This window comes from Aethalodelphis obliquidens, unplaced genomic scaffold (genome assembly GCF_003676395.1).
Source record: "Aethalodelphis obliquidens isolate GAN/ISIS:26980383/991018 unplaced genomic scaffold, ASM367639v1 scaffold86, whole genome shotgun sequence".
In the NCBI taxonomy this organism is placed as follows: domain Eukaryota; kingdom Metazoa; phylum Chordata; class Mammalia; order Artiodactyla; family Delphinidae; genus Aethalodelphis; species Aethalodelphis obliquidens.
This window is the reverse complement of record NW_020838030.1, coordinates 5,126,274-5,150,535: the sequence shown is the minus strand read 5'-3', so window position 1 is coordinate 5,150,535 and position 24,262 is coordinate 5,126,274. Positions and strand designations below refer to the sequence as shown.

General features: G+C 37.8%; 1 protein-coding gene across 20 annotated transcripts in view; it reads left to right on the top strand.

Annotated features, from left to right (window-relative positions):
• SETD5 (SET domain containing 5) overlaps window positions 1–24,262 on the top strand; it is an 83,802-nt gene that overhangs the window by 17,077 nt on the left and 42,463 nt on the right. For 11 of the 20 annotated variants that reach the window (XM_027093831.1, XM_027093829.1, XM_027093830.1 and 8 more), the window contains exons 2-4: window positions 17,688–17,747; window positions 20,501–20,687; window positions 21,502–21,726. Coding sequence is in view for 3 of the 20 variants with exons in the window: in XM_027093826.1 (XP_026949627.1) it covers window positions 20,617–20,687 (71 nt within the window). In the remaining 17 variants the exon portion in view is untranslated. Of the gene's footprint in view, window positions 1–1,696; window positions 1,803–2,279; window positions 2,639–16,345; window positions 16,544–17,687; window positions 17,748–20,500; window positions 20,688–21,501; window positions 21,727–24,262 lie in introns of those variants that run through there. The other 9 variants (XM_027093826.1, XM_027093824.1, XM_027093818.1 and 6 more) reach the window with 5 other exon arrangements.

Here is a 24,262-nt window from a genome sequence, read left to right as displayed (position 1 = left end):
ATTCTTCCAGTTGATGAGCTCGAGCTGTCTTTCCATTCGTTTGTGTCTTTGATTTGTTTCATCAGTGTTTTACAGTTTTCAGTGCACAGATCTTTCACTTGGTTGGATTTATTCCTAATTATTTTATGCTTTTTGATGTTGTTGTAAATAGGATTGTTTTCTTAATTTCTCATTCCTGTAGTTTGTTGTTAGTGATTTTTTTATATATTGATTTTATATCCTGTCACTTTGCTGAATTTGTTTTTTGTTGTTGTTGTTTTGGGGTTTTGTTGCTGTGTTGGGTCTTCGTTGCTGCGCATGGGCTTTCTGTAGTTGCAGCGAGCAGGGGCTACTCTTTGTTGCAGCGCGTTGGCCTCTAACTGCAGTGGCTTCTCTTATTGCGGAGTACGGGCTGTAGACTCATGGGCTTCAGTGGTTGCAGCGTGCGGGCTTCAGTAGTTGTGGCGCGTGGGCTCAGTAGTGGCAGACGGGCTTAGTTGCTCCACGGCATGTGGGATCTTCCTGGACCAGGGATCAAACCCATGTCCCCTGCAGTGGCAAGCGGATTCTTAAGCACTGCACCACCAGGGAATTCCTTGAATTTGTTTATTCTAAACATTTTGGGGGGAATTTTTAGGGTTTGCTAGTTATAATACCATGGCATCTGCAGACAGAGATGATTTTATTTCTGATTTGGATGCCTTTTCTTTTTTTTCTTTTTTTCCTTTTTCTTGTCTAATTGCTCTGGTTAGTACTTCCACTACTGTTTTGAATAATAGTGGTAAGAGTGGAAATCTTTGTCTTGTTCCTGATCTTAAAAGCTTTCAACTTTTCACCATTGAGTATGATGTTAGCTGTGGGTTGTCATATATGGCCTTTATTATGTTGAGGTACACTCCATCTGTACCCAATTCATTGAGAGTTTTTATCATGAAAGGATGGTGGAATTTGTAAAATGCTTTTTCTGCATCTATTGAGATGATCATATGGTTTTTAATGTGCATAACATTGATTGATTTGGGTAGTTGAACCATCCTTGCATCCCAGGAATAAAACCCATTTGATCATGGTATATGATCCTTTCAGTGTACTGTTGAATTGAGTTTGCTAATATTTTGTTGAGGATTTTTGCATGTATGTTAATCAGGGTTATTGACCTGTAGTTTTCTTTTCTTGTAGTATTAATATCTGGCTTTGATATCAGGGTAAAATGAGTTTTGAAGTGTTCCCTCTTTAATTTTTTTGGAAGGTTTTTGTTTGTTTGTTTTAGTACTTTGGGATTAGAGTGAGATTGAGGGGTGCTAAAGTGAATTCAGATTGGATGACAATCCTTTAGATATAGGAATGGGAGTTCTAGGAAAGGACAAAATGGTGGTTTGAGTTATCTTCCCCCCAAAAGGGGAGGGGGCTAAATTGGGAGATTGGGATTGACATACACACACTACTATGTATAAAATAGATAATTAATAAGGACCAACTGTATGTAGCACAGGGAACTCTACTCAATACTCTGTAATAACCTATATGGGAAAAGAATCTTAAAAAGTGGATATATGTAAATATATGTATAACTGATTCACTTTGCTGTACAGCAGAGATTAATACAACATTGTAAATCAACTATATTCCAATGAAAATTTTAAAAATAAAGTTATCTTCCCTCCAAAACAAAACAGGAACTGAAATGCACGCTTTTTTTTTTTTTTTTTTTTTAAAGAATCTGTCTTTTAGAGATACATGCTGAAATATTTATGGACGAAATGATATGTTCCTGGTGTTTGCTTTAGAATGGAGGAGAGGTAAAAGATGGAACAAGATTGACTGTGAGTTGGTAATTGTTGAAAGATGATACATAAATGGAGTTTCTTCTAAAAGTTTACTTTTATTACTTGTTTGAAATGTTTCACAATAAAACATTTTAAAGGATAAAATAAAGGTGTCTATCAAATTGGCTGTTTTGAGTCTTGTTAAAGCAGATAGTAACATACTCAGATGTTTCAGTCTTTCCCCATTGGTGCTACTTGCTTTCTGAGCCCAGTTCCTTTTGTGACTGTCACATGATACTTCCAGTCAATGGAAAAACAGAGTGGCTACGCAGATATGACTTTGTAGTAAAAGGAAACTAATATTTTTTAAAAGTCTGTATAGAATTCTGGAGAGCCTTCCTGAGAGGAATTGGACAGGATTGAGGAAGCAAGTGGCTAAATTAACAGTATATTCAGTATATATTAGATTTCATTTTATGAGCTGGTTGAATTTCTGAAAAAGTATCTTATAAATACCACATCAATGCCAAACAGTTCAGGTTTCTCTAAGAAAATTAATAGGGTATTTGACTAAGAGTGCAGATTATTCTGTGACTGTTAGCAAGTTTTAACGTTAGTAGACTTGGCAAGTTATTAACAAAACTCAAACTGTAGGTTCCTTTCTTCCGCTAAATACTATTGCCTTGGAAGCAGGAAAGTGGTTCCTATTTGCCTTTTGACCTCTATTTACTTCTGTAATATTGTAACCCTGCATACCAAAAGTAGGTACCTGCAGTGTGCTAAGTATCTTGCTAAGTTCTCAATGTTATGTTACTTAATTCTCAAAGTAGTGCTATAGGAGTGGCTTACAGATGAACAAACTGAATCAGAGTGATCGCACAACTAGTAATAAGGTGAGTCAACCCTGTATGATTCCAGGATCTTTTCATTATACTGTATTATGTTATTTAAAGAAGACTCCACCAACATAATCTGCACTTTCCTCTCCTCCTGACTTTGGATGTTGCCATCCATCTGTAGTTTTTCCCCTTTTTCCTCTAGGATTCTTTGCCTCAAATTGGATAGCGGTCCTGGATCTGGATAAAGAGAGGAAATTGATGAGGTTTTATTGGACTTTGTCCCCTACTGGACATATTGTAAATTCTGACTTCGAGGGTATTTACCATTCAGTCAGTTACCGGCTTCCATTTTTCCAGACTGCCTGCATTTCAGGAATGGGTGTAGATCAGAGGCCTAGGAATCCCTAGAATTTTTCCCTGAGTTTTGTCTCTACATTTTTCTGAGGTAATGTTTCATAATCTTCTTAAGATTATCACAGAAATCTGTGTTTACTCTTCAAAAAGGTTAAGAACTATAGGCATCCTATGATTTGGTTCCTAAGAGAGCAGCTTGACTCAGTTGATTTCTTCTTCAGCCTGAAGAGGTGCCCCCCTTTGACCTATTGGGCCAAGCAGCAAACCACCAGAGTCCACCCGTGAACGTACTTGTTTTCTTATAAAGAAATAATCTGTGAATTCTTGTAGTTTTGAAATTTTAAATAATTTTGCTACTAGAAATCAAAACCTACTTGTATCAAATTGGCACAGATGCACACTCAGTTGTGCTTGATAAATCAATTTTTTCCCAAAGAAAATACCTTTTAAAAAGGAAGTAAAGGACTTCCCTGGTGGCGCAGTGGTTAAGAATCCACCTGCCAATGCAGGGGACACGGGTTCAATCCCCGGTCCGGGAAGATCCCACCTGCCATGGAGCAACTAAGCCCGTGAGCCACAACTACTGAGTCTGCACTCTAGAGCCCATGAGCCACAACTACTGAGCTTGCGCACATAGGGCTGGTGCTCCACAACTAGAGAAAGCCCGCACACAGCAACGAAGACCCAGTGCAGCCCAAAATTAAAAATTAAAGAAAAAAAAAAAAGGAAGTAAAAAAGGGAGGCATTAATAATAGGTCTAGAAGTCTGCTAAGACTTCTAAAAGGAATTTGAATTTTTGTAGAATAAGGAATGGTATCAAGCTGCTCCCAAACATTTATCTTTAAAACTTATTTTGGCTTGTAAATAAGGATTTTGTTTGAACTGTAATAGACTGATAGCCAAATAAACATTTGTTGTAGGTCCCCCTCAAAGAAAATTTTAGGCCAATATTGTTTCCTTTGAACAGTACACTAATGTAGAGTTGGTAGGAATTTAATGAGTATGTATGCTCAAATAATAGCTAAGAGGTGTTAAGTTAGAAATCTGCTAGAAAAACTGTAACAAGGTAGTTATACCCCGGATTTTTTTTTTTTTTTTTTTTTTTGCGGGACTTGGGCCTCTCACCGCCGCGGCCTCTTCCGCTGCGGAGCACAGGCTCCGGATGCGCAGGCTCAGTGGCCATGGCTCACGGGCCCAGCCGCTCCGCAGCATGCGGGATCCTCCCGGACCGGGGCACTAACCCGCGTCCCCCGCATCGGCAGGCGGACCCTCAACCACTGCGCCACCAGGGAAGCGCCCCCAGATAAATTTTTAATATAAATACCAAAGCAAATGGAGAGCCTGCGTCGTGGGCTTCCTTCTTGCTTTCATGTACAGATGGGGGAAGAGTTGGAGTTGAAAACATGAAACACAAACTTAAGTCTTAGTGGATTCTTAAGAAATCCTAAGTTCATTGAAGAGCCATGGGTCATGTAATTTTTTTCACAATTCAGGGTTGAATGTAAAGACATCTTTGCTTTAACAGGGGGCTTTATGGTGGTTTGGCCCAAGAGGTCAAAGAAAGGCACCTTCTTAGGCAGGGATTTTGTTTGTTTCCCTTTTTTTTGTCACTTTTAGTAAGTATCATCTGATACATTTATCAGAGTATAAATTGTTTAGTCCTGTCGTGGCTAAATGTTAATAGATAATGGTCCTTAAGGGCATAAATGAAAGGCTCTTGTGCAGAAATATTGTCAGTTCTCCATAATTATTATTATTATTTTTTTTTTTTTTTTTGCGGTACGTGGGCCTCTCACTGTTGTGGCGGAGCACAGGCTCCGGGCGCGCAGGCTCAGCAGCCATGGCTCACGGGCCCAGCCGCTCCGCGGAATGTGGGATCTTCCTGGACTGGGGCACGAACCCGTGTCCCCTGCATTGGCAGGTGGACTCTCAACCACTGCGCCACCAGGGAAGCCCCTTAGTTATTATTCTTGGGCACTGGTGCTTTGTGGGCCAGGAGCCCCAATTGCAAAGGATCTAATGTGTTGACAAATGCAGGGTTTTTTGTTTTTGTTTTTTGTTTTTTACTGTACTTTCCTAGTCAGCAGATAATCTTCTTTGCCCTTTTTTTGAGGCTAAAATTCTGAGAGATCAAGGTGTCAGGGTGGTTTCTCCTGAGGCCTCTCTCCTTGGCTTGCAGATGGTCAGTCTCTTGCCTCTTCGTATGGTCCTTCCTCTGTGTGTGCATGTCCCTGGTGTGTTTTGTGTGTCCAGATTTTCTCTTGTAAGGACACCAGTTATGTTGGATTAGGGCCCACCTTAATGGTCTTATTTTTTTTAATTTTTTTTTTGAGGTTTAATTGACATTAGTTTCAGGTGTACAACATAATGATTTCATAATGATTTGTATATGTTGTGAAATGATCACCATAATAAGTCTAGCTAACATCCCTCACCTTAGTTACAACTTTTTTTTCTTGTGATGAGAACTTTTAAGATCTACTCTCTTAGCAACTTTCAAATGTGCAATACAGTATTAACTAGTCACCATGCTACAGATTATACCCCCATGATTTATTTATTTTACAACTGGAAGTTTCTACCTTTGACCCCCTATAGCCATTTCTTCCACCCCCCAAAATTTTTGCAGTTTTAAAAGCTATCCTCATACCCAAAAAGATTGGGAACCACTGCTCTGAAGTTATTAGTGGTGGTCTACAAGAGATTTGTCAAAATCTAGGGCATAGGCTTTTTTTTTTTTTTTTTAAGTCTTAGTTTTTATACTGGTTACCAGGCACTGAAAAAGGAAATACCATATTCAAAAACAGTAATGTTGAGCATTTAGAAATATTTTACTTAGGAAAAAATAAGTTTATACATAGAAAATGTTTTAACAAAAAAGAAAAAAAGAAGCTAAATCCTAAGATGCTTTATGTTTTACTCCACTTTGTTCAGTGGTAGAATTGTGGGCTTTGCTTAGGGTCAGACTCTGACAGGACAGGAAAAGCAACAGAGATGATTGAAAGAGACAGTAAAATAACTGGGAAATTTTAACATAGTATATGGTTGTGATTATATTTTGCATGAGAATTTGGAGCAACTTTACTGTACCAGTTGTATTCATTAAAAAGTACTGTTTTGTCCGTGTCCTGGGGCTAGTTTATTGTTAAGTATTAATTAATGAATGAGAATTTTGGCCCAAATACAGCTGAAGGGTTTACTGAAACTGAATTATGAGGGTTTTTATTTTTATTGGCTACGCCACGCAGCTTGTGGGATCTAAGTTCCCCAACCAGGGATTGAACCCAAGCCCTCAGCAGTGAAAACGCAGAACCCTAACCACTGCACCGCCAGGGAATTCTCTGTATCAAGGTTTTTAAATTATTTTCATATTAAGATCTCCAGAGAATAATTTTACAATCCATAAGTTAAATATTTTTGATGTTTTTCATGATGAGAACTCTTACAAGTTTCTGCATCTCATAACAAATTACTAGCTAGTTGGTCCAGAGATGTTCATCCTCTTGAACTTCTAGGGAAATGATGTACTTACCATTCCAAAGATTTCATTTTACCCAGTAAGCTACTATATGAGTAAATGTAGGCTAGTTTTTGGCTTAGGTAAAACAATGTACATCAGTGTTTCTTTGAGTTGATCATTGTCTTACATCACTGTTACTTTTTAAATTACAAATTATCCTGAGTTTAGTTTTATTGTTATCAGTATAGCTTATGGAGGGTAGTTTGGTAATAGAATGTGTTGGTATATATTTGCATTGGCATTGATTTGGGCCTATTTTCCACTAACTGGATCTTAAGATATCTTTGCTTTGTGGTTTATATAGGTATCAGCTATATATATTCCCAAATGTTTCTGTTCTGTGACACTCACCATTATTAGTGAGTTTTTTGGCTGGAAAGTATGCTTCCATTGAGTATGTGAGCTTTTTTAACCCTAAGTTAGTCATCAGCCTAAGGTTCTAGTACTCTTAAGAAACTGCTCATTAAAAAGAACAGCTGGCTAGCACCTCAGATATGATCCATTGCTAGTGTGATGTTACAGTCCTTAGCTTTTCTTTTTTTTGACTCAAAACCAATTTTTTTTTCTTTTCTAACATCTTTATTGGAGTATAATTGCTTTACAATGGTGTGTTAGTTTCTGCTTTATAACAGAGTGAATCAGCTGTACATATACATATATCCCCATATCTCTTCCCTCTTGCATCTCCCTCCCTCCCACCCTCCCTATCCCACCCCTCTAGGTGGTCACAGTCCTCTATAATGCATTGGTTTATCACACTTAACTGCTTCCAGGTGTTTCTTCTGTGTTTTATCCATTTTTACTTATTGACACATAGCATATACAAATAAGAATGCTATGTCAGAGATGTGGGTCGTGTGTATGCTTGTACTTAACTCTGCTATAAGGAAAAATTTGCATTCCCAAGAACACAAGAAATTTTGTTATCAACAAACTCAGATTAAAAAATTGCTTACTGGGACTTCCCTGGCAGTCCAGTGGTTAAGACTTTGCCTTCCAATGCAGTGGGTGCAGGTTTGATCCCTGGTGGGGGAGCTAAGATCCCACATTCCTCAGGGCCAGAAAACCAAAACAGAAGCAATATTGTAACAAACTCAATAAAGACTTTAAAAATGGTCCATATCAGGGCTTCCCTGGGGGCTCAGTGGTTAAGAATCCACCTGCCGATGCAGGGGACATGGGTTCAAGCCCTGGTCTGGGAAGATCCCACATACCGCGGAGCAACTAGGCCCTTGCCCCACAACTACTGAGCTTGCGTGTCTGGAGCTTGTGCTCCGCAACGAGAGGCCGCGGCAGTGAGAGGTCCGCGCACCGCAATGAAGAGTGGCCCCTGCTCGCCTCAACTAGAGAAAGCCCACACACAGAAATGAAGATCCAACACAGTCAAAAATAAATAAATAAATAAAAATTAAAAATATAATAATAATTGCTTACTGGGACTTCCCTGGCAGTCCAGTGGTTAAGACTTTGCCTTCCAATGCAGGGGGTGCGGGTTTGATCCCTGGTGGGGGAGCTAAGATCCCACATGCCTCAGGGCCAGAAAACCAAAACAGAAGCAATATTTTAACACACTCAATAAAGACTTTAAAAATGGTCCAGGGCTGGGCTTCCCTGGTGGTGCAGTGGTTGAGAATCTGCCTGCCAGTGCAGGGGACACGGGTTCGAGCCCTGGTCTGGGAAGATCCCACATGCCGCGGAGCAACTAGGCCCGTGAGCCACAACTACTGAGCCTGCGCGTCTGGAGCCTGTGCTCCGCAACAAGAGAGGCCCGCGCACCGCGTTGAGGAGTGGGCCCCGCTCGCCGCAACTAGAGAAACCCTGCGCCCAGAAACAAAGACCCAACACAGCCAAAAATAAATAAATTTATTTTTTTAAAAAAAATGGTCCAGGGCTTTGCTGGTGGCGCAGTGGTTGAGAGTCCACCTGCTGATGCAGGGGACACAGGTTCGTGCCCTGGTCTGGGAAGATCCCACATGCTGCAGAGCAGCTAGGCCCGTGAGCCATGGCTGCTGAGCCTGCCCGTCCGGAGCCTATGCTCCGCAACGGGAGAGGCCACAACAGTGAGATGCCCATGTACCGCAAAAAAAAGAAAGGTCCATATCAGGGCTTCCGTGGGGGCTCAGTGGTTAAGAATCCGCCTGCCAATGCAGGGGACATGGGTTCAATTCCTGGTCCAGGAAGATCCCACGTGCCACGGAGCAACTAAGCCCGTGCGCCACAACTACTGAGCCTGTGCTCTAGAGCCCACGAGCCACAACTACTACAGCCCGTGCACCTAGAGCCCGTGCTCCGCAACAAGAGAAGCCACTGCAATGAGAAGCCCACGCACCGAAACGAAGAGTAGCCCCCGCTCGCCATGACTAGAGAAAACCCGCCCGCAGCCATAAATACGTAAATAAATAAATAGATAAATAAATGAATCTATTAAAAAATTGTCCATATCAAATTTAAAAATTGCTTACAGTATTTGTTTTTTGGGGGTTTTTTTTTTGGCTACACGGCTTGTGGGATCCTAGTTCCCCAACCAGGGATCAAATCTGTGTCTCCTGCAGTGGAAGAGTGGAGTCCTAACCACTGGACCACCAGGGAATTCCCAGTAGTTTTTTTTCTTAAAAGAAAAAGATTGACATTTTTAATAGTTATGTGTGTATAACTGTAAAGCCTAAACATTACTCAGCAAATCAATTGATGAATTACGTTACGTTTTTATCCATTTTCACTTTTGCCTTGGAATGATGGTCTTTCTTTCCCTGTCACTGCCACCTGTCATTATAAGCCAACCACTCTCACCATATTTATAATAAACAAGGGATAACTTTATTCAGCAAATGTAATATGTACAACTGATATTTCTGGGATTTGCTTTAAAATAATCATGTAGAAGAGGAAAGATTATAGATAAAATAAGATTGGCTATGAGTTGGTTGTTGATTAAAACTCGGTAGTCTGTGAGTTCATTACAGGGTTTTCTCTGGTTTTGTATTTGTTTGAAATTTTTCATAATAAAGTTTTTTTAAGATGCAAAAAAATAGCATATCAGACAAGATAAGTAGTGTGAACAAAATTTTGAAGGAAAAGAAACAGATGAATAGCTAATTAACAAAGGTGGTTTTCCATTCAGGCAAAGGAGTTTGAACTAACCCAGTAGGTATTAGGTAGCCATTATAGGTTTCTAATAGTAGAATGATAATGGTCATAGTTATTTAGCGTCATGGGAGAATGAAGAGTAGATTGAAGGGTTGAGAACTCAGGAGAGCAGTTCACTGCAACCTTGAAATCATAAGGAGGTGAGTAGTGTTGGTGAATGGATGGATAAAAGACAATCTGTGAAATATTCAGAGGAGAAAGAATACCTCTGCATCTACGCTGTCAGTCAGGTGCTAGTGCCAGCTCAGTGAAAAGGAGAGGTTTTTTGCCTCATTGACCCAGGACTTAGATTTGAACCATGTCTGGTGTCATAGTGGAGTATATACCAAATGATTTGTAGCTACGTTACAAATTTAGTCAATATTTTGGCACTCTTTTAGTAAGTCAATATTGACAAGCTTCTTGTAGTTTCAAACTTTTTTCTCTTTCTGAAGGTAATTTAAAATGGAAGGCATCATATATACTACTGAGGCAGAACTGCTAGAACAGAGTTTTGATAGCTTATTTGAAACTGAAGAGCGCAAATCAACAGATGCCAGCTAGATGGCTAGCATTTGTTTTTTCATTACTGGGAAAAGAAATTTAGAGCTTGGCACTGCATTCTATTAAATGAATTTAAAGTTATGTCATGGGACAACCATAAGAAAATACTTCCGTTGTGTAATGGTGCCTTATCTAGGTTTTACTTTGAAGATCCCATCCCAAGTTTAGTGAAAAACCAACTGAGATTTCCTACTTAGTATAAAAGAATTTTAGAGGACATCCAGTACATCCAGTCAGTAGTCTTAAAAGTGTATCACAGAAATGTTGAGAATTTGCAATTAACTTTCATTTTAGGGTTTTCTTGTAGGCTGTAGAGAGTCTTCTAAGGAAGAAACTCTATGAGGAATGTTAGAATTGAAATTATTTTGAACCTTACGGGAAAATGTAGCCTTCCCACTATGTTTGTAGCAGTGTAAAATGGCTTTAACTTTCTGGAGGGTGGTTCGGCATCACTACTAAATGTGCTCATGCCCTTCTAGCAGTTCCACTTCTAAGAATGTGTCCTAAGGAATTGTTTATACACATGTATAAAGAAGGGCATATGTACATGTACATGTCCATTCAGTGCAGCATTGTGTATATTATGGAAAATTAGCAACAATCTAAACATTCTCATGCAGAGAATTGATTTAAATTATAGTGCATCCATAGGATAGAATACAGTGCTGTCTTTTTTTTGTTTGGCTGCATTGGGTCGTCGTTGCGGTGCACGGGCTTCTCATTGCGGTGGCTTGTTTTGCGGAGCATGGGCTGTAGGCGCACGGGCTTCAGTAGTTGTGGTGTGTGGGCTCAGTAGTTGTGGCTTGCAGGCTCAGTAGTTGTGACACACGGACTTAGTTGCTCCATGGCGGTTGGGATCTTCCCAGACCAGGGCTTGAACCCCTGTCCCCTGCATTGGCAGGCAGATTCTTAACCACTACATCACCAGGGAAGCCCCAGTGCTGTTGTTTAAGAGGAAGAAATAAATTTTGTACATGTGCATATAGAAAGATGTCCGAAACTTACTACTAAATGAGCAAAGCTGATTAAAGAAAAGTAGGGTTCTCACTTTCATCTTTGGGGAACTTTGGAAAGTGGAATTATGTGAGAATTTCACTTCTACTTTTTATGCGTTTGTAATGTTTGTATATTTTTATAAGCATTTATTATTTCTCAATAAGTCAATAAAGATACAGCTATTGGTCAGGAGAGGATCCCCGTTGTGCATATCAGAATTATTAAGCTTTAAATTCCTTTACTGCTAGATACTTAGCCACCTGGTCTGTCAAATAATCACAGAACACATATAGTGAGCTTCTGTTTGTCTGTGTTTTGAAGGTTCTTGCTGCCCATTGTTCTTTATTCTTCTTCATTCTTAATAGACTTTTTCATGAGACCAATCAGTGAAAAGTTTTGCCTAAACAGTTTAAGAGATTTATAAAAGAATCTGTTTCTGTACCCCTCTGTGTCATTGCTAAAAGATGGAGTGGTTTGGGGTTTTCTTTCTTTGGGGGTAGGGTGGTGTTTTCACTTCAGGATGACTCATTAATTGTAGAGACACACTTCAGGATTTTCTTTTCCCTTCATGGTTGTGAAGATGCAATACTTTGGCACACAGGCAAACAGAAAGAGTTTTTGCAAAGTGCCTACCCTCTTCTACTTGGATAAGAGAAACTTTATTATTTTGGGGGGAGCGGGGGCTGCGTTGGGTCTTTGTTGCTGCATGCGGGCTTTCTCTAGTTGCAGCGAGTGGGAACTACTCTTCATTGTGGTGCATGGGCTTCTCATTGTGGCTCCTCTTGTTGCGGAGCACGGGCTCTAGGTGCGTGGGCTTCAGTAGTTGTGGCTCGCAGGCTCAGTAGTTGTGGCTCGCAGGCTCTAGAGCACAGGCTCAGTAGTTGTGGTGCATGGGCTTAGTTGCTCTGCGGCATGTGGGATCTTCCCAGAGGAGGGATCGAACCTGTGTTCCCTGCGTTGGCAGGCGGATTCTTAACCACTGTGCCACCAGGGAAGTCCCAAGAGAAACATTTTAAAATAAAACTTAAGATCGTTTTTATATGTAGTAGAGTTACATGAGTAGTTACTCACTTCATGATTGTTGAATGAACGAATGAAGAAAACCCTGACAAATCTAGGTAATATAAATCCCAAGAGAGCCAGGAATGTTAATCTGGACTTGTTTGTCTAACGTAGTACCAACAATAATTGGTGCTTAATTTTTTAAAATTTTCTTTTAGGGAATTCCCTGGTGGACTATTGGTTAGGACTCTGCGCTCTCACTGTGGAGGGCCGAGGTTCAATCCGTGGTTGGGGAACTAAGATCCCACAAGCTGCTCAGCAGCCAAAAAAAATATATTTTTTTCTTTTAATTCAAATATTGCTATCTAAAGTTAGTAGTGATTACTTTAATAAGTAGAACCTATCCATTAAAATCCTAATTTTCTTCTTAACTCCACTACTGTGTGTGTGACTTCTTATAAGTTAACACTTTTATAGCTCTGTTTCTTCATCTATAGAATAATGAATTAGACTCTGAACTTGAAACTCTAAATTTCTTATCAACTGGAGAAATTTTGCCTAAACTACTGAAAATATAAAGATATCAATTCCTTATAAATATGTATGTCTCACTTTGTCTGGAGTAAGTAAACATGGTTCCCATTCAGGGTTTGAAAATGAAAAAAGTATGGATTTAGAGGAGGCAGACACAGAGGTAGGAGAGGTTCTTTTCGATCTAGTATGGAACATGGCTCTAAAGCATGATCAGAGGCTTCAAACACAGTAGGACAAAACCTTTAGAAAGTCTTTAGAATATAGCTCTTTAAAGAGGTAAATCGAAGTTCATTGAGGGTATCATCTTTATTTGACACTTAGAAACCTAAAATTTTCCTAACTGATTATTGTTAAGGGCAGAAAGAGTCTGTGCATCCTTGGTTAGTTTAGCAGTAAATATCTGTTTATCATTGTTAAATGAGTTGTAAATAAAATATTTCTTTTTCTTCACTGTCATCTTAAAATAATTTAAGATTTAGTTTCGTTATTTATAGAGTGTACTCTTATCCTGTTACTCACCCCCCTTCCTTCCAAGCACAATGAAGTATGTCTTCGCCTCTATAATATTGCCATTATTGAAGTATTTCATGGGGAAAGAAATTCTTACTATGGACTGAAATAGGATTTTTTTTTAATTGGGTTTTAATTACCTCCTACTCTAGTAAGTTTAGAGCTTTTGTAGACATCAGTTTATTGTGCCAAGCCCAGTAGCCCCTAGAGGGAGTATAAATTTAGGCAAAGGAGCCAAGGGATAAACAGGTGTTGAAGGAGAAGAGGTGGGAGAAAAGCAAAACTTTATCTTGGCTCTAAATTACTAAATAACGATGTTTCTTTAGTCTCTCTTAATTGTTTATCCCAACACGTTTGTCTTTTCTTCTCTTCAGCCCTGAATTTCTAGATCCTTTGCCTGTATTAACTTGCTTCAGATCATAAGCCTAACTTATAACTTACACTACCCCAAGTACATAAACTTTTCCCCAGATCTCTGAGCTCTTTCTCTTTTCTTAGAGTACATCTCTTATTTTCCAATAATTCTTATTTATTTCTTCTAATGCTTATCACTTCTCTCTCCTATACTTTTCTTTTTTTGCATGTTTCTTACATATCCTTTTCTCACACGGTTTATTTTACTTTAGCAAAATTGAAATATACACTGTTAGAGATGAGTGAAAATAATTTTTAGCCACATTCAGATTATTAGTAGCACCTCCTCTTTGTTTACGTATATTTTAAAGTTCCAGAGAGCCACTTAAATTATTATTTGCTACAAACACTAGTCTTTGTGCACCTATGTCAGCAGTACAGGTATTATTCTTTCTACTGTACACTGAGAAAACCGAGACATTGCATGAATTGCCCAAGTCAGTGTCACGATTCACAGAAATTTAGAGCAGGAGGAAACCCAGTGAAGATTTTACTTTGAGGAACTTAAGTCTCATCTATAAAAAGTGATTTTTCAGAAATCACCAGACTAATTAAGTTGTAGGCTAGAACTCAAATTTCCTAACTCCTAATACAGTACTTTTTCCTAACATACATTTTCTCCTCCCAAGATAAAAAGCTTTATGTTAAACAGTACAACGGCAGTGTTTTTCCTCAATATCTCAGTTTGGGTGGGAAATGGAAGATAAGCGTATAATGCAGCTGCCACATTAGTTCTCAGGCAAGTTGGTTGTGTAGCTAAATGTACATATATATTTACTGCTTTCTTAAGTGTTATGTGATTTAACAATTGAGGATATAAACATACAAAAAAGTCTTCTAATATTCTCTCTGTCTTCCCTTTTTACTGTTTAGTCATTCAAAAGTAGGAAATTTAAGTATAGAAGTATTTAAGAATAATCTCAACTTACATGTATAACAAAATTTTGAATAATCAGATTCAGAAGTTGAATCTTAAAATTAGTGGTTATTTTCTTTTAACCCTTATTGAAAATTTTTCTGACTTTTTTTCCATCTTAATTGTGTTGAATTTATTCATTTATTGGCCTATTAAAAATTTTTACTGCTTCAGAGTTATTCTGTATATCTGTTGATTTTTATTAAGAGTTTAAATATCGGGGTAGTAGATTGGGCCGAACATATTGATTTCAGAATACATTTTAGAAGCTTGTGTTTATAGTGAATCCCAGTTTAAGGGTTATTGCTTTCAAAAAGAAGAAATTTGGGCTTCCCTGGTGGCGCAGTGGTTGAGAGTCCGCCTGCCGATGCAGGGCACACGGGTTCGTGCCCCGGTCTGGGAAGATCCCACATGCCGCGGAGCGGCTGGGCCCGTGAGCCACGGCCGCTGAGCCTGCGCGTCCGGAGCCTGTGTTCCATGACGGGAGAGGCCACAACAGTGAGAGGCCCGCGTACCGCAAAAAAAAAAAAAAAAAAGAAGAAATTTGGTTAATTGTCACATCTGGCTAGTTGGAGTTTAGAGAAATGAGGTTTCTTGTATACAGAGTCTTTTATTTAGTATGCAAGGCAGGAAAAAATCCTAATAATTTCATAACAATACTGTGTGAACAACCTGATACCAAAGCTCTGAAAAAGAAACCAGGCCTAGGAGATGAGGAGTCTAGGGAGGATTTTTTCTTTTTTTAAAAAAATATTTATTTATTTATTTGGTTGCGCCAGGTCTTAGTTGCCGCATGCGTGTGGTTTCTAGTTCCCTGACCAGGGATCGAACCCGGGCTCCCTGCATTGGGAGCGTGGAGTCTTAACCACTGTGCCACCAGGGAAGTCACCTTGGGAGAATTTTTAGGTGGAGGATGTTTTAGATTCTAAAATAGTAAGTTATGGCTAATAGGATGAAAATAATCATTAACCCTCTTAAAAGATCTGAAGTAATATTACTGCCCTTGAGAAAAGTGGGCATTGCAAACTGATATTACTGAGCCTACCTTTTGTGTCAGCCTAAGCAAGAAGAGATTTTTCTCTTTTTCTGTAACACCTGCCTATTTTTAACATATTGAGTTTCACATAATTTCAAAAATGTCTAAAAACACACCTTTCTGGCCCTGAATTAGTGAGTGTACATATTTGTCTTTACTTTGAAATCTCATAATTGGGCCCTAGATTGCAGAGTGAATTTAAAACTTAGGGAATCCACTACATCCCCAAACATTTTTTTTTTATAAGAAGGGGAGAAAAGTGTAAAATTTCAACGTAAATACCTTGCTGTTAGCTTGAGAATTCATAAAAATAAAAATAATCTCAGTGTTTTCTTTCAAATGTAATGATAGAGGATAGATATTATAAAGCCACAGGAACTTAAAAGGGACATTTTGAGAAAATGGCGTGTTTGTATATATCTAAATATATATTCACTAACATATTTTGTCAGAGATCAAAACTGAGGAAGAAATTTGACTTTCTGGTGGTTTGTGAGAGAGTTGATCAGAGATTGCTTCTTGGCTAAGTTGCTGTCTGCATAGGCTGTTAACAATTGTTTCTCTGGCAGCAGATCTTGTTCATCAGGATTGCATCATTTCTGGGAGAATGGCCAAGGTCCACAGCCACAGTACAAAGACTGTCTGAAGCATATGAGGCCTGTTCTTTTTCTGAAGCGGCACTCCTCTTCCTGCCAGTCCTCTTCACAGGATTACTGAAGCAGACTTGTTCAGAATTTCTTTCATCGGATTGGCTGTTTATTGGACTCTTGTCTCCCAGCTGCTTCCGGCTCACCTGGCTGATGCAATTTCTTTTTCTGAAATCTCTGTTGGAGTTGTTCTTAAAACACTTTTTGTCTGTTTTCTCTGAGAGTGACCTGACAGATCACATGGGTCTTGTGCTTTCAGCAAGTCATATAGAGAAGAGACTGTCAGAATGGCAGATACAGAGACTATTGACCATTTCTGAATTCAATTTAAAAGACTGGGGTAATTATAAACTATTTCTGGCACGTTCTTAAAAGCCTTTTCCTTAGAAACTATATGTAAATGGTGACTTCTCAAAAGAGTACTCAGTACTGGGAGTCAAGCTGGTTCTGCTTCTGAGTCCAAGAACTTAACTACAGTTCCTGGGGGGTCTGATGGATTGTAGTTAAACTGAAATGAAATTGAAATTGCGATGCATTCATTTTCCCCCTACTGTATACTCATGTACTTATTTCTCTTTTTACTCCTCTCCATTTTTCTTTCTTATTTGTTGTTGCTAAAGGAGTCTGTTTCTTCCTTGGTGTAATTTTTTTCTTCCTTCCATTTACTGTTACCTTCATACCTTTTATTTTTACAGTTCTGAGTATGCTCTTTTAAAATTGTTTCTAAAGAATAGTTTATTTTCCAATTTTTAATAAAAAGTTAGAAATCCATAATATATCAACATAAAGAACATTTACTCTCTACTGCTTGGTAACTGGAATCTCACACACAACTCTTTTCACATATATGATATAGCATTTCAGATGTTGAAACTCCTTTCTGGCTAATGTTAAATTTGACTTTTTACCCCCCCAAGTCCTATGTCATCACCTATTTTCATTTTGGAGTGTAGAAAGCTAATTAAAGCTCTGTTTTCTACATGCTTTCCATTGTGTAGATGACCACAAATGGATTCCCTCTTGTCACTCTTTCTGTAGTAGGACAAGAGGGTAGGGGGAAGAAAGGACTAATATGAACTCTAATAGATCATGGTAGGTCCCTGTCTGACTGGAGAATAAATCTGACATTTGATTAAAGAAAAGCCTCCGAATTTAAGAATGGGTCAGAGGAGGAGAAAAGCACCTCCTAGGAGAGATAAAAAGAAGGAATCCTTTGGGAAATGGGAGAGAATTCTGATTTGAAGGAAAGAAAAGGATTACCCAGAGACAATATATATCACTTCTTAACTCAAATAGACAATTGCCTTTTCTACCCTTTATTTAGGTTCTGGCTTTACAGGAAAATAAGATAACAAGGTTAAAGGACAAAGATACAGTACTAAATGGAACAATTACCGTTAAAATATTATTTCTGTAGAATTCTATTCCATGTGTCCATCTGTGTTATTTCTTTCTATACTAATTTGCTTCTCAACTTTTTCTAGGTCTTCAGAACTACTGGCAGATAATTTTGGGGGACTTCATATTCAGAGGTCTATAAAAAGGTGACTGAGCCAAGTAAATTCTTTTAATTTGTTTTAATTTTTGTACTTCAATGAATGCTAAAAACTATAATTTTGATATGAGTGATCATAATTTATTCAGCAAATATTCTCAAATACCCTCTGTGTGCCAGGTGCTGTTGTAGGCTGTGGAACTACAACAGAGGATAAAATACAAAAATCCTTGTTCTCATTGAGTTTTTACTTTGGTAGGAAGAGAGAGAGACAAATTAACAAGTAAAAGATACTTTGAAACTGTTCCACCTAGAGATTTTAATTCTTATCAATTCTTTCTAGGACATATCTCCAACTATGTGATAAATTAGTAACTGCTATAACTACTAAGCTTGGTAAACTATAGTAGGAGCCTATTGTCTTGTCTTATAAAACCAGGGTAATTATAGTAAAATACTGCATATAGATGATCTGTTAGAAGTTTTTCAGTTAACATTTTAATAGCTACATTTTGCATGTTATTTAGGAAAGGAACTAGTCTTGGGGTCATATGAGAAATTAGGTTTTGTTATCTTTTTTTTTTTTTAATTAAAAACACCCAATATTATAAGAGTATTATTTGGAACAGGATAACCAAGCTAATCCAAAATGCCTTCATCAGAAGAGTGGAAGAGGTCATGTAAAATTACACAAAAGGGAAATGGAAGAATTCATGAAAGTAATTAACTACTTAATCTTTCTTAAAGTTATTTTTCAACTATCCAAATTAGCTGGGTTGAGATTTCATTAAGGAATGTATTAATCACTTACTCATTTATTAAGGAGATATTATCTGAAGTGATTTTTCCATCTTTTCCTTTTAGTATATCTTTTTTTGACTCAGAAAAATAACCACTGTCAGCTTAGTTTTGTAAATTTTCTTTTATCTAGACACCTACATTTTTTTATGGGCATATAACAGTAATGGCTATGACAGAGGATTTTTTAATGGTGTTGAGTAATTGGTAGTGAGGGGTTCTTTACTGAAATATAACACACGATTCAGATTCCTGTATTGGTCAAGGTAGTAGTATGCTCATTATTAGACTCTGTTCTGGTTATTTAGCCAAGTAGCCTCTGGACTTTTTTTTTTTTTTTTTTTTTTTTTTTGAGAATTATGCAGTGATACCAAATAGAGAAAGAGTTGTAACCAACAATCCCCAATGTTTAAAAATGCCCTTTTGGGCTTATTTGATAAGTATTCTCTCTTCTGTTACTAACAGATTTTATTTCAATTTCCCAGAGGATTAGAGAATGTACTGCTCTCCTCTGTTCGGTTTGTTAGGGAAAGGAAACATTTATGTGTAAAATAGGCCCAAAGGCAGAAAGTTGTATTAGTCACTTTTGTTTTATGAGCTGTGAGGAAGCAATAGATAGGAAGATTTGCCCTTTTCATTTCAGTCTCAAGTCCAACATGTCACCTCAAGTTGAGTGGGAACAGGTATATTGCCACACCCGGATTTGGAGAGTCCTAGGTCCATTAGTGAGATCCAGCTCTTTCAAAGTGTAGGTGCCAGGGAGGACTGCTTAGTTTATTGCTGTTCTAGCATTGTAAAATAATGATACAGAAGAGTATTATCTTTACGTGTTCTTAAAAATCTTGTCCTGATTCACTGTTCACTATTGGTTTTCTTTTCCATGTTAATTTGCTTCGTATTTCAAAATAAGAGTCAAGCATCTGAGATCATCTACCATTTTAAAATTTGCATTGATCCCCTGTATTGACTCAATTAATATGGTATAGTTTTCATTTGATTTAATTTTTTTAGTATAAATAACCATTTTCTACTGTCTTATTTGTCTTATCATGAATCAGTATATCAGTCATGACTTCTTTTTGTAGTTTTTTTGCAAAACTCTGTATTAACCTGGGCCTTAACAGTCACATTGACTTTCTTTCCTCCCACATAAAATGCTTTGTGTTCCATTCTTTTAATGTTTTTTTTTTACAGAACTATAAAATCACTAATGTAAAGTCAAAGTACACTTTTTCCCTTTGCACCATACCTCCAAATCTCTTAATCTACTTAATCTACTTTTGTTTCTTTACACTACCAAGTTTGTTTCTTTCTGTTCCCAAACTCCACTGGCTGTGGTCACCAACTCAAGGTATCCTCACTGCTTTTCCATGCAAAATTTTCTTATTTTTATCATGAAACTGTACACTTTGTGGTTTATGTTTTTATTCATACCTAGCAGTGGATATTATCTCACAGATATCATTACTAACTACATCTTCTCCCAAAATTATAGTTATTAAAAAGGTTTAAAAGAAGGAAAAGAGTATTCCATGACAAAAGAAGGCAATAAGAAACAGCTATTCAGTCAAATATAAGCAAATTGATTTCTTTTATCATCATATTTAATTTGGAAGGAATAACATTAAACTATAACATTAAACTAGTAAATTCTTTTAACTGTTCTCTTTCTTGTTAGTTAGGTCCTAGGGTGTCAGAAATTTTTGTTTGATAAGCAGTTGTGGAATGGGAGAAATGTGCTCATTGGTGAGCAGACTGTTACTTTCCCTTTATCTGAAAAGAAAAAAATTAAAATAGAAATGAAAAGTGAGCATAACTTTTGCTAGCTCACTTTGTGGAACATTAATGTAGAACATAGTAAACACGATACAATGTTGATCCCTTGTATTTGTTTTATATTTATCCCTTAAAAGCTTTGTTCAAAAAATAGAAAAATATTCAGTAATATTTGCAATAAATTCAAAGAACTTTCTGGTTACTAGATGTTTTCCTTTTCTGTTCTAGGATTCCTAATGTCCATAACATGTTGGTTGAGGCTCTGCAGCTCACCCCCACTCTCAGAGTGGCCAGTCTCTGATAATTGGACCCCGTGATTTCCACTCTCTGCTGTGTTGGACGTCATGAGCATTGCAATCCCTCTGGGAGTCACCACACCAGATACATCCTACTCAGATATGGCTGCTGGATCAGAGTAAGTGCTGCTTCCTAGGTAGCAGATACATTACCAGTTTGTGTGGAGACAAATTTCTTGTGGGCATCTAATAATAAATAACGTGGTATTTTCTAAACCCAAGCCTAGCCCATTGTAAATGACATTAGACCTTTCCCTTTCCCCCATAGAAACTGGAGGAAAAAAAGAATTAGAAGCGGGAGGAAAAGAATTTGGCGGGGCGGGATTTCTGAGTAAATAATTAATAGAATTAAATTTTCAAGGTAGTGATTATGTTTTCATTTATTTTGATGGGTGAGGAAGATTGAAATAAGTAAGTGTCACTACCTGCTTCTGTAGAGTTAATGATTATCTGATGAATGAAGGATAAGGAGGAGTTCTCTCCAACTGATTTTCCTTGAAGGCCTCTTCCTATGTACTTCTCATTGTTCTAGAGTAAAGGGGCTGCAGCTATATGGGCAGGTTACTTAGACATTCTGATATTTGGGATAGAAAATGTGGAAATTAGTATCATCTGTTTTTATAATATTCATTGCCTAGAAAGAGGACCTTCAAAATCAGTGGTACCAAACTTTTTTTTCAGCTAAGAGCAGCTTTAGGAATTCAGAATTTGTCGAAAAGTCCAATCCCTAAAATAGACTCTCAATTCTTGAAGAATTTAAATGCCAAATGGCAATGAAGGTAGGCCTTCATTATAAAACTTTATATTCACAGTTTAAAATTTTTTAGACTTTTGTATCCCTTCTCTTTTAAGTTGTCCAAGATTCCCCCTGCTCACAGATTCCCCCCCTCTTGTCCTTTTACCTCCCTTGTACCCAATCTTCCTTGCTTACAGAAAGGAAGTGGAAGCCCCCTACCTTTCAAGACGAAGTGGCACTACACCAGGATGTGAAAGTCCAGCGAAAGAGACCCAAGGGGCCTAGGGGGCAGCACACCCCCAGAAGCCAAGTCTATTCCAGGCAGTACCAGGGATTAGGGTCTGGGCTGGAAAAATCCTGGTGTTTTGAATATGTTCAGGTCCAGTTCAGACTCTTGATCCCACAGCCACTTCTTGAGTGAGGTGGGTGTTGCTCTAATTCCCCTGTTTCTCTTGCCATTCTCACAGTCCCTGGGGATTCCTTCCCCTCCAGCAAAGTAAAGAAGCTGTACCAGAACTCTGGGTTCAACTGCATCCCTGATAATAGTGGTTTTCTTCCTTAAGACTGAGAATATTAGTAAAGAGCATGTATGTTTCTTCACAAAGCCACCTAGGATAATTTAACTGTTTCATGACTTCCTTAAAGAGGAAGGCTTAACATGAAGCTACCCTAAGAAGCAGTGTATTATATTCTGGGGTCGTGTAGAATTGAAAGCAGTTTCTGGCCTTATTCCCATATAAAAAGGAAGATGGAGGGTCGGGGGGTAGGGAAGGGTGGATTGTGTTACTTCCAGGGCCTTTTTTCCTGTTTTGTTTTGTTTTTGTTTTTTTGCATGCCACAGAGATGTAGTTATGCCAATAGCCGAGACTACCAATTTTACACCTGTTTCCCAAATAGAGTACTTAAAAATCTTCCTGCATTCATAGGTAATTGTGTAGTGTTAATGAATTTGTATAAAGTCAACCACTAGCCTCCTATATGGATTGGCTGACAGACTGTATATGTAAACAACATTAACATTTGTCAGAAATTTCAACGAAAAGATTAACTCAACGAGTTTGGGGTTAGTAGCTAAGGAAAAGACCTAAAGCTATTATTCTTAAAACAGGGATTTTTCCCATAGTACAGAGCTAACTGCCCATAAATGTTGCTAGGGAGTCCAGAAGTAATTGCAGAATCAAAAAATACTTGTGGCCTAAAAGTTTGACTGCAGTGTTTCTGTTTCCTGAAACATTTTCATCCATAATATCCAGACAGATTTCTGATACTGTGGTCTTAGCTAATTATACAGTTTTTCGTTTAGTATTCCTATAAAGCAAGAGAATGTCAACAATTAGCTTATATACCACTCTGTTAAATTATTGATGATATTTGTTAATGCTTCACTGTGCATATGTCACTGTCATGCATATTCCACTGTTCTGGGCACTCTAAGATTAAACCTGGGGACAGGATAACATCCTCAACTAAATAAAAGATCTAGACCTTACCTTATGGGATTTTAAATCTGATGGCAATGGTATGCATTATGTTTTGTTTTTGTTTTTTTTGTATATTTGTAGGAAAACCTCTAGATGTAACAATAGAAGCAAAGACTTTTCTGAATTTACAATCCTGCCATAAATGAATTAAAGACATTTTCTAAGAGGTAGTGTTATAACAGCAGGTTGCATATTATACTTGGAACACAGTTGATGGAGTATATCTTTCGTAAGCATGGCTTCTGTGTATGTGCCTAGCTGTCATAGAAGTTCAAACATAGGGGAAGAAAGGCTATGATTACATTTGCGTAAAATCATTCGCTAATAAAGAGATGCAATCCTAACACTCCAAAATTTTTATCGATATTTTAAAATATAGATAAGAGCTGATATATGTTTCTGTATGTCAGGGAATATCCTAGGAAATCCTGTAGTTACCTGTCAGCATATAACTATGTATTTAATCAGTAACCAGTATGGAAATTGCAAAGTTTCCTCATCAAAAGATGTGAGCTTAAATTTTAGTATTTGGCATGCATAGCAATATATTAAATGCTATGCTTGACTACAAAGTATTGTGCAGTGGGATGGCCTTTTAACCTACACAATATACATTTTATTTTTATTCCCTAGACTTGCACATGAAGTGCATATGTTCATATTTACCCAGTTTGGAGATGGGTAAGATACAACCGGCACAGCTCCATCTCCATGGCCATCTTTTATTTCATGCCACTTTCCTTTTTCCCGTCCAAAAAAAACAAATTCCATTTCTAATAAACAGCTATCATGTTTCACCCCATGTGTTCAGTGGTACAAAATCTCTTGCATAAAATATGTACAGCTCTTTGAAATACTTGTTTATCTAGTAAATTAACAATGTTGTGTAAAGTTATTACTTTCTCTTAACCTGTCCATCATAGAAACTAAATTCTACCTTCATTTTATTAATGCTTGTTTGCCTTTGGTTTATTTAAGAAACCCCACCTGTTTCCTAATACTCAGAGCTGATTGCCTCTCAGTGAGCCACGTTCAGATCATCTATTTCTCAAGAATACTGACCTGCATTCTTGATGTATTCCCCTACCCCCACCCAGTTCCCATCTTGCAGACACTCTTAAGTAATAAAATGCATGCACTTCACTAACAGAGAATACTTTCCTGTGTCTAAAGTTCTTCTTCACCTAGAAATTACCTTTGCTGTTATTTATAAGATCCCTTCTTACAGTTTTGGAGCAAATAACTGGGTGAGTTGGATACATATCTCAGAATTTTCTTTTATCCCTCACTTCTCAGCTGACATTACACCACATTGAACTGCACACTTGATTCCTGCCAAGTCCTATATTATGTGTATTTCTAAGCAGGAAAAATGTACATTACTTGAAGCAAACAATATTCATTATTTGATTCCCTAAAAGACCCTTTGATCCACCACTAAGGCTGAGTTACGTGTGTCTTTGGAGTTTCTGATTTG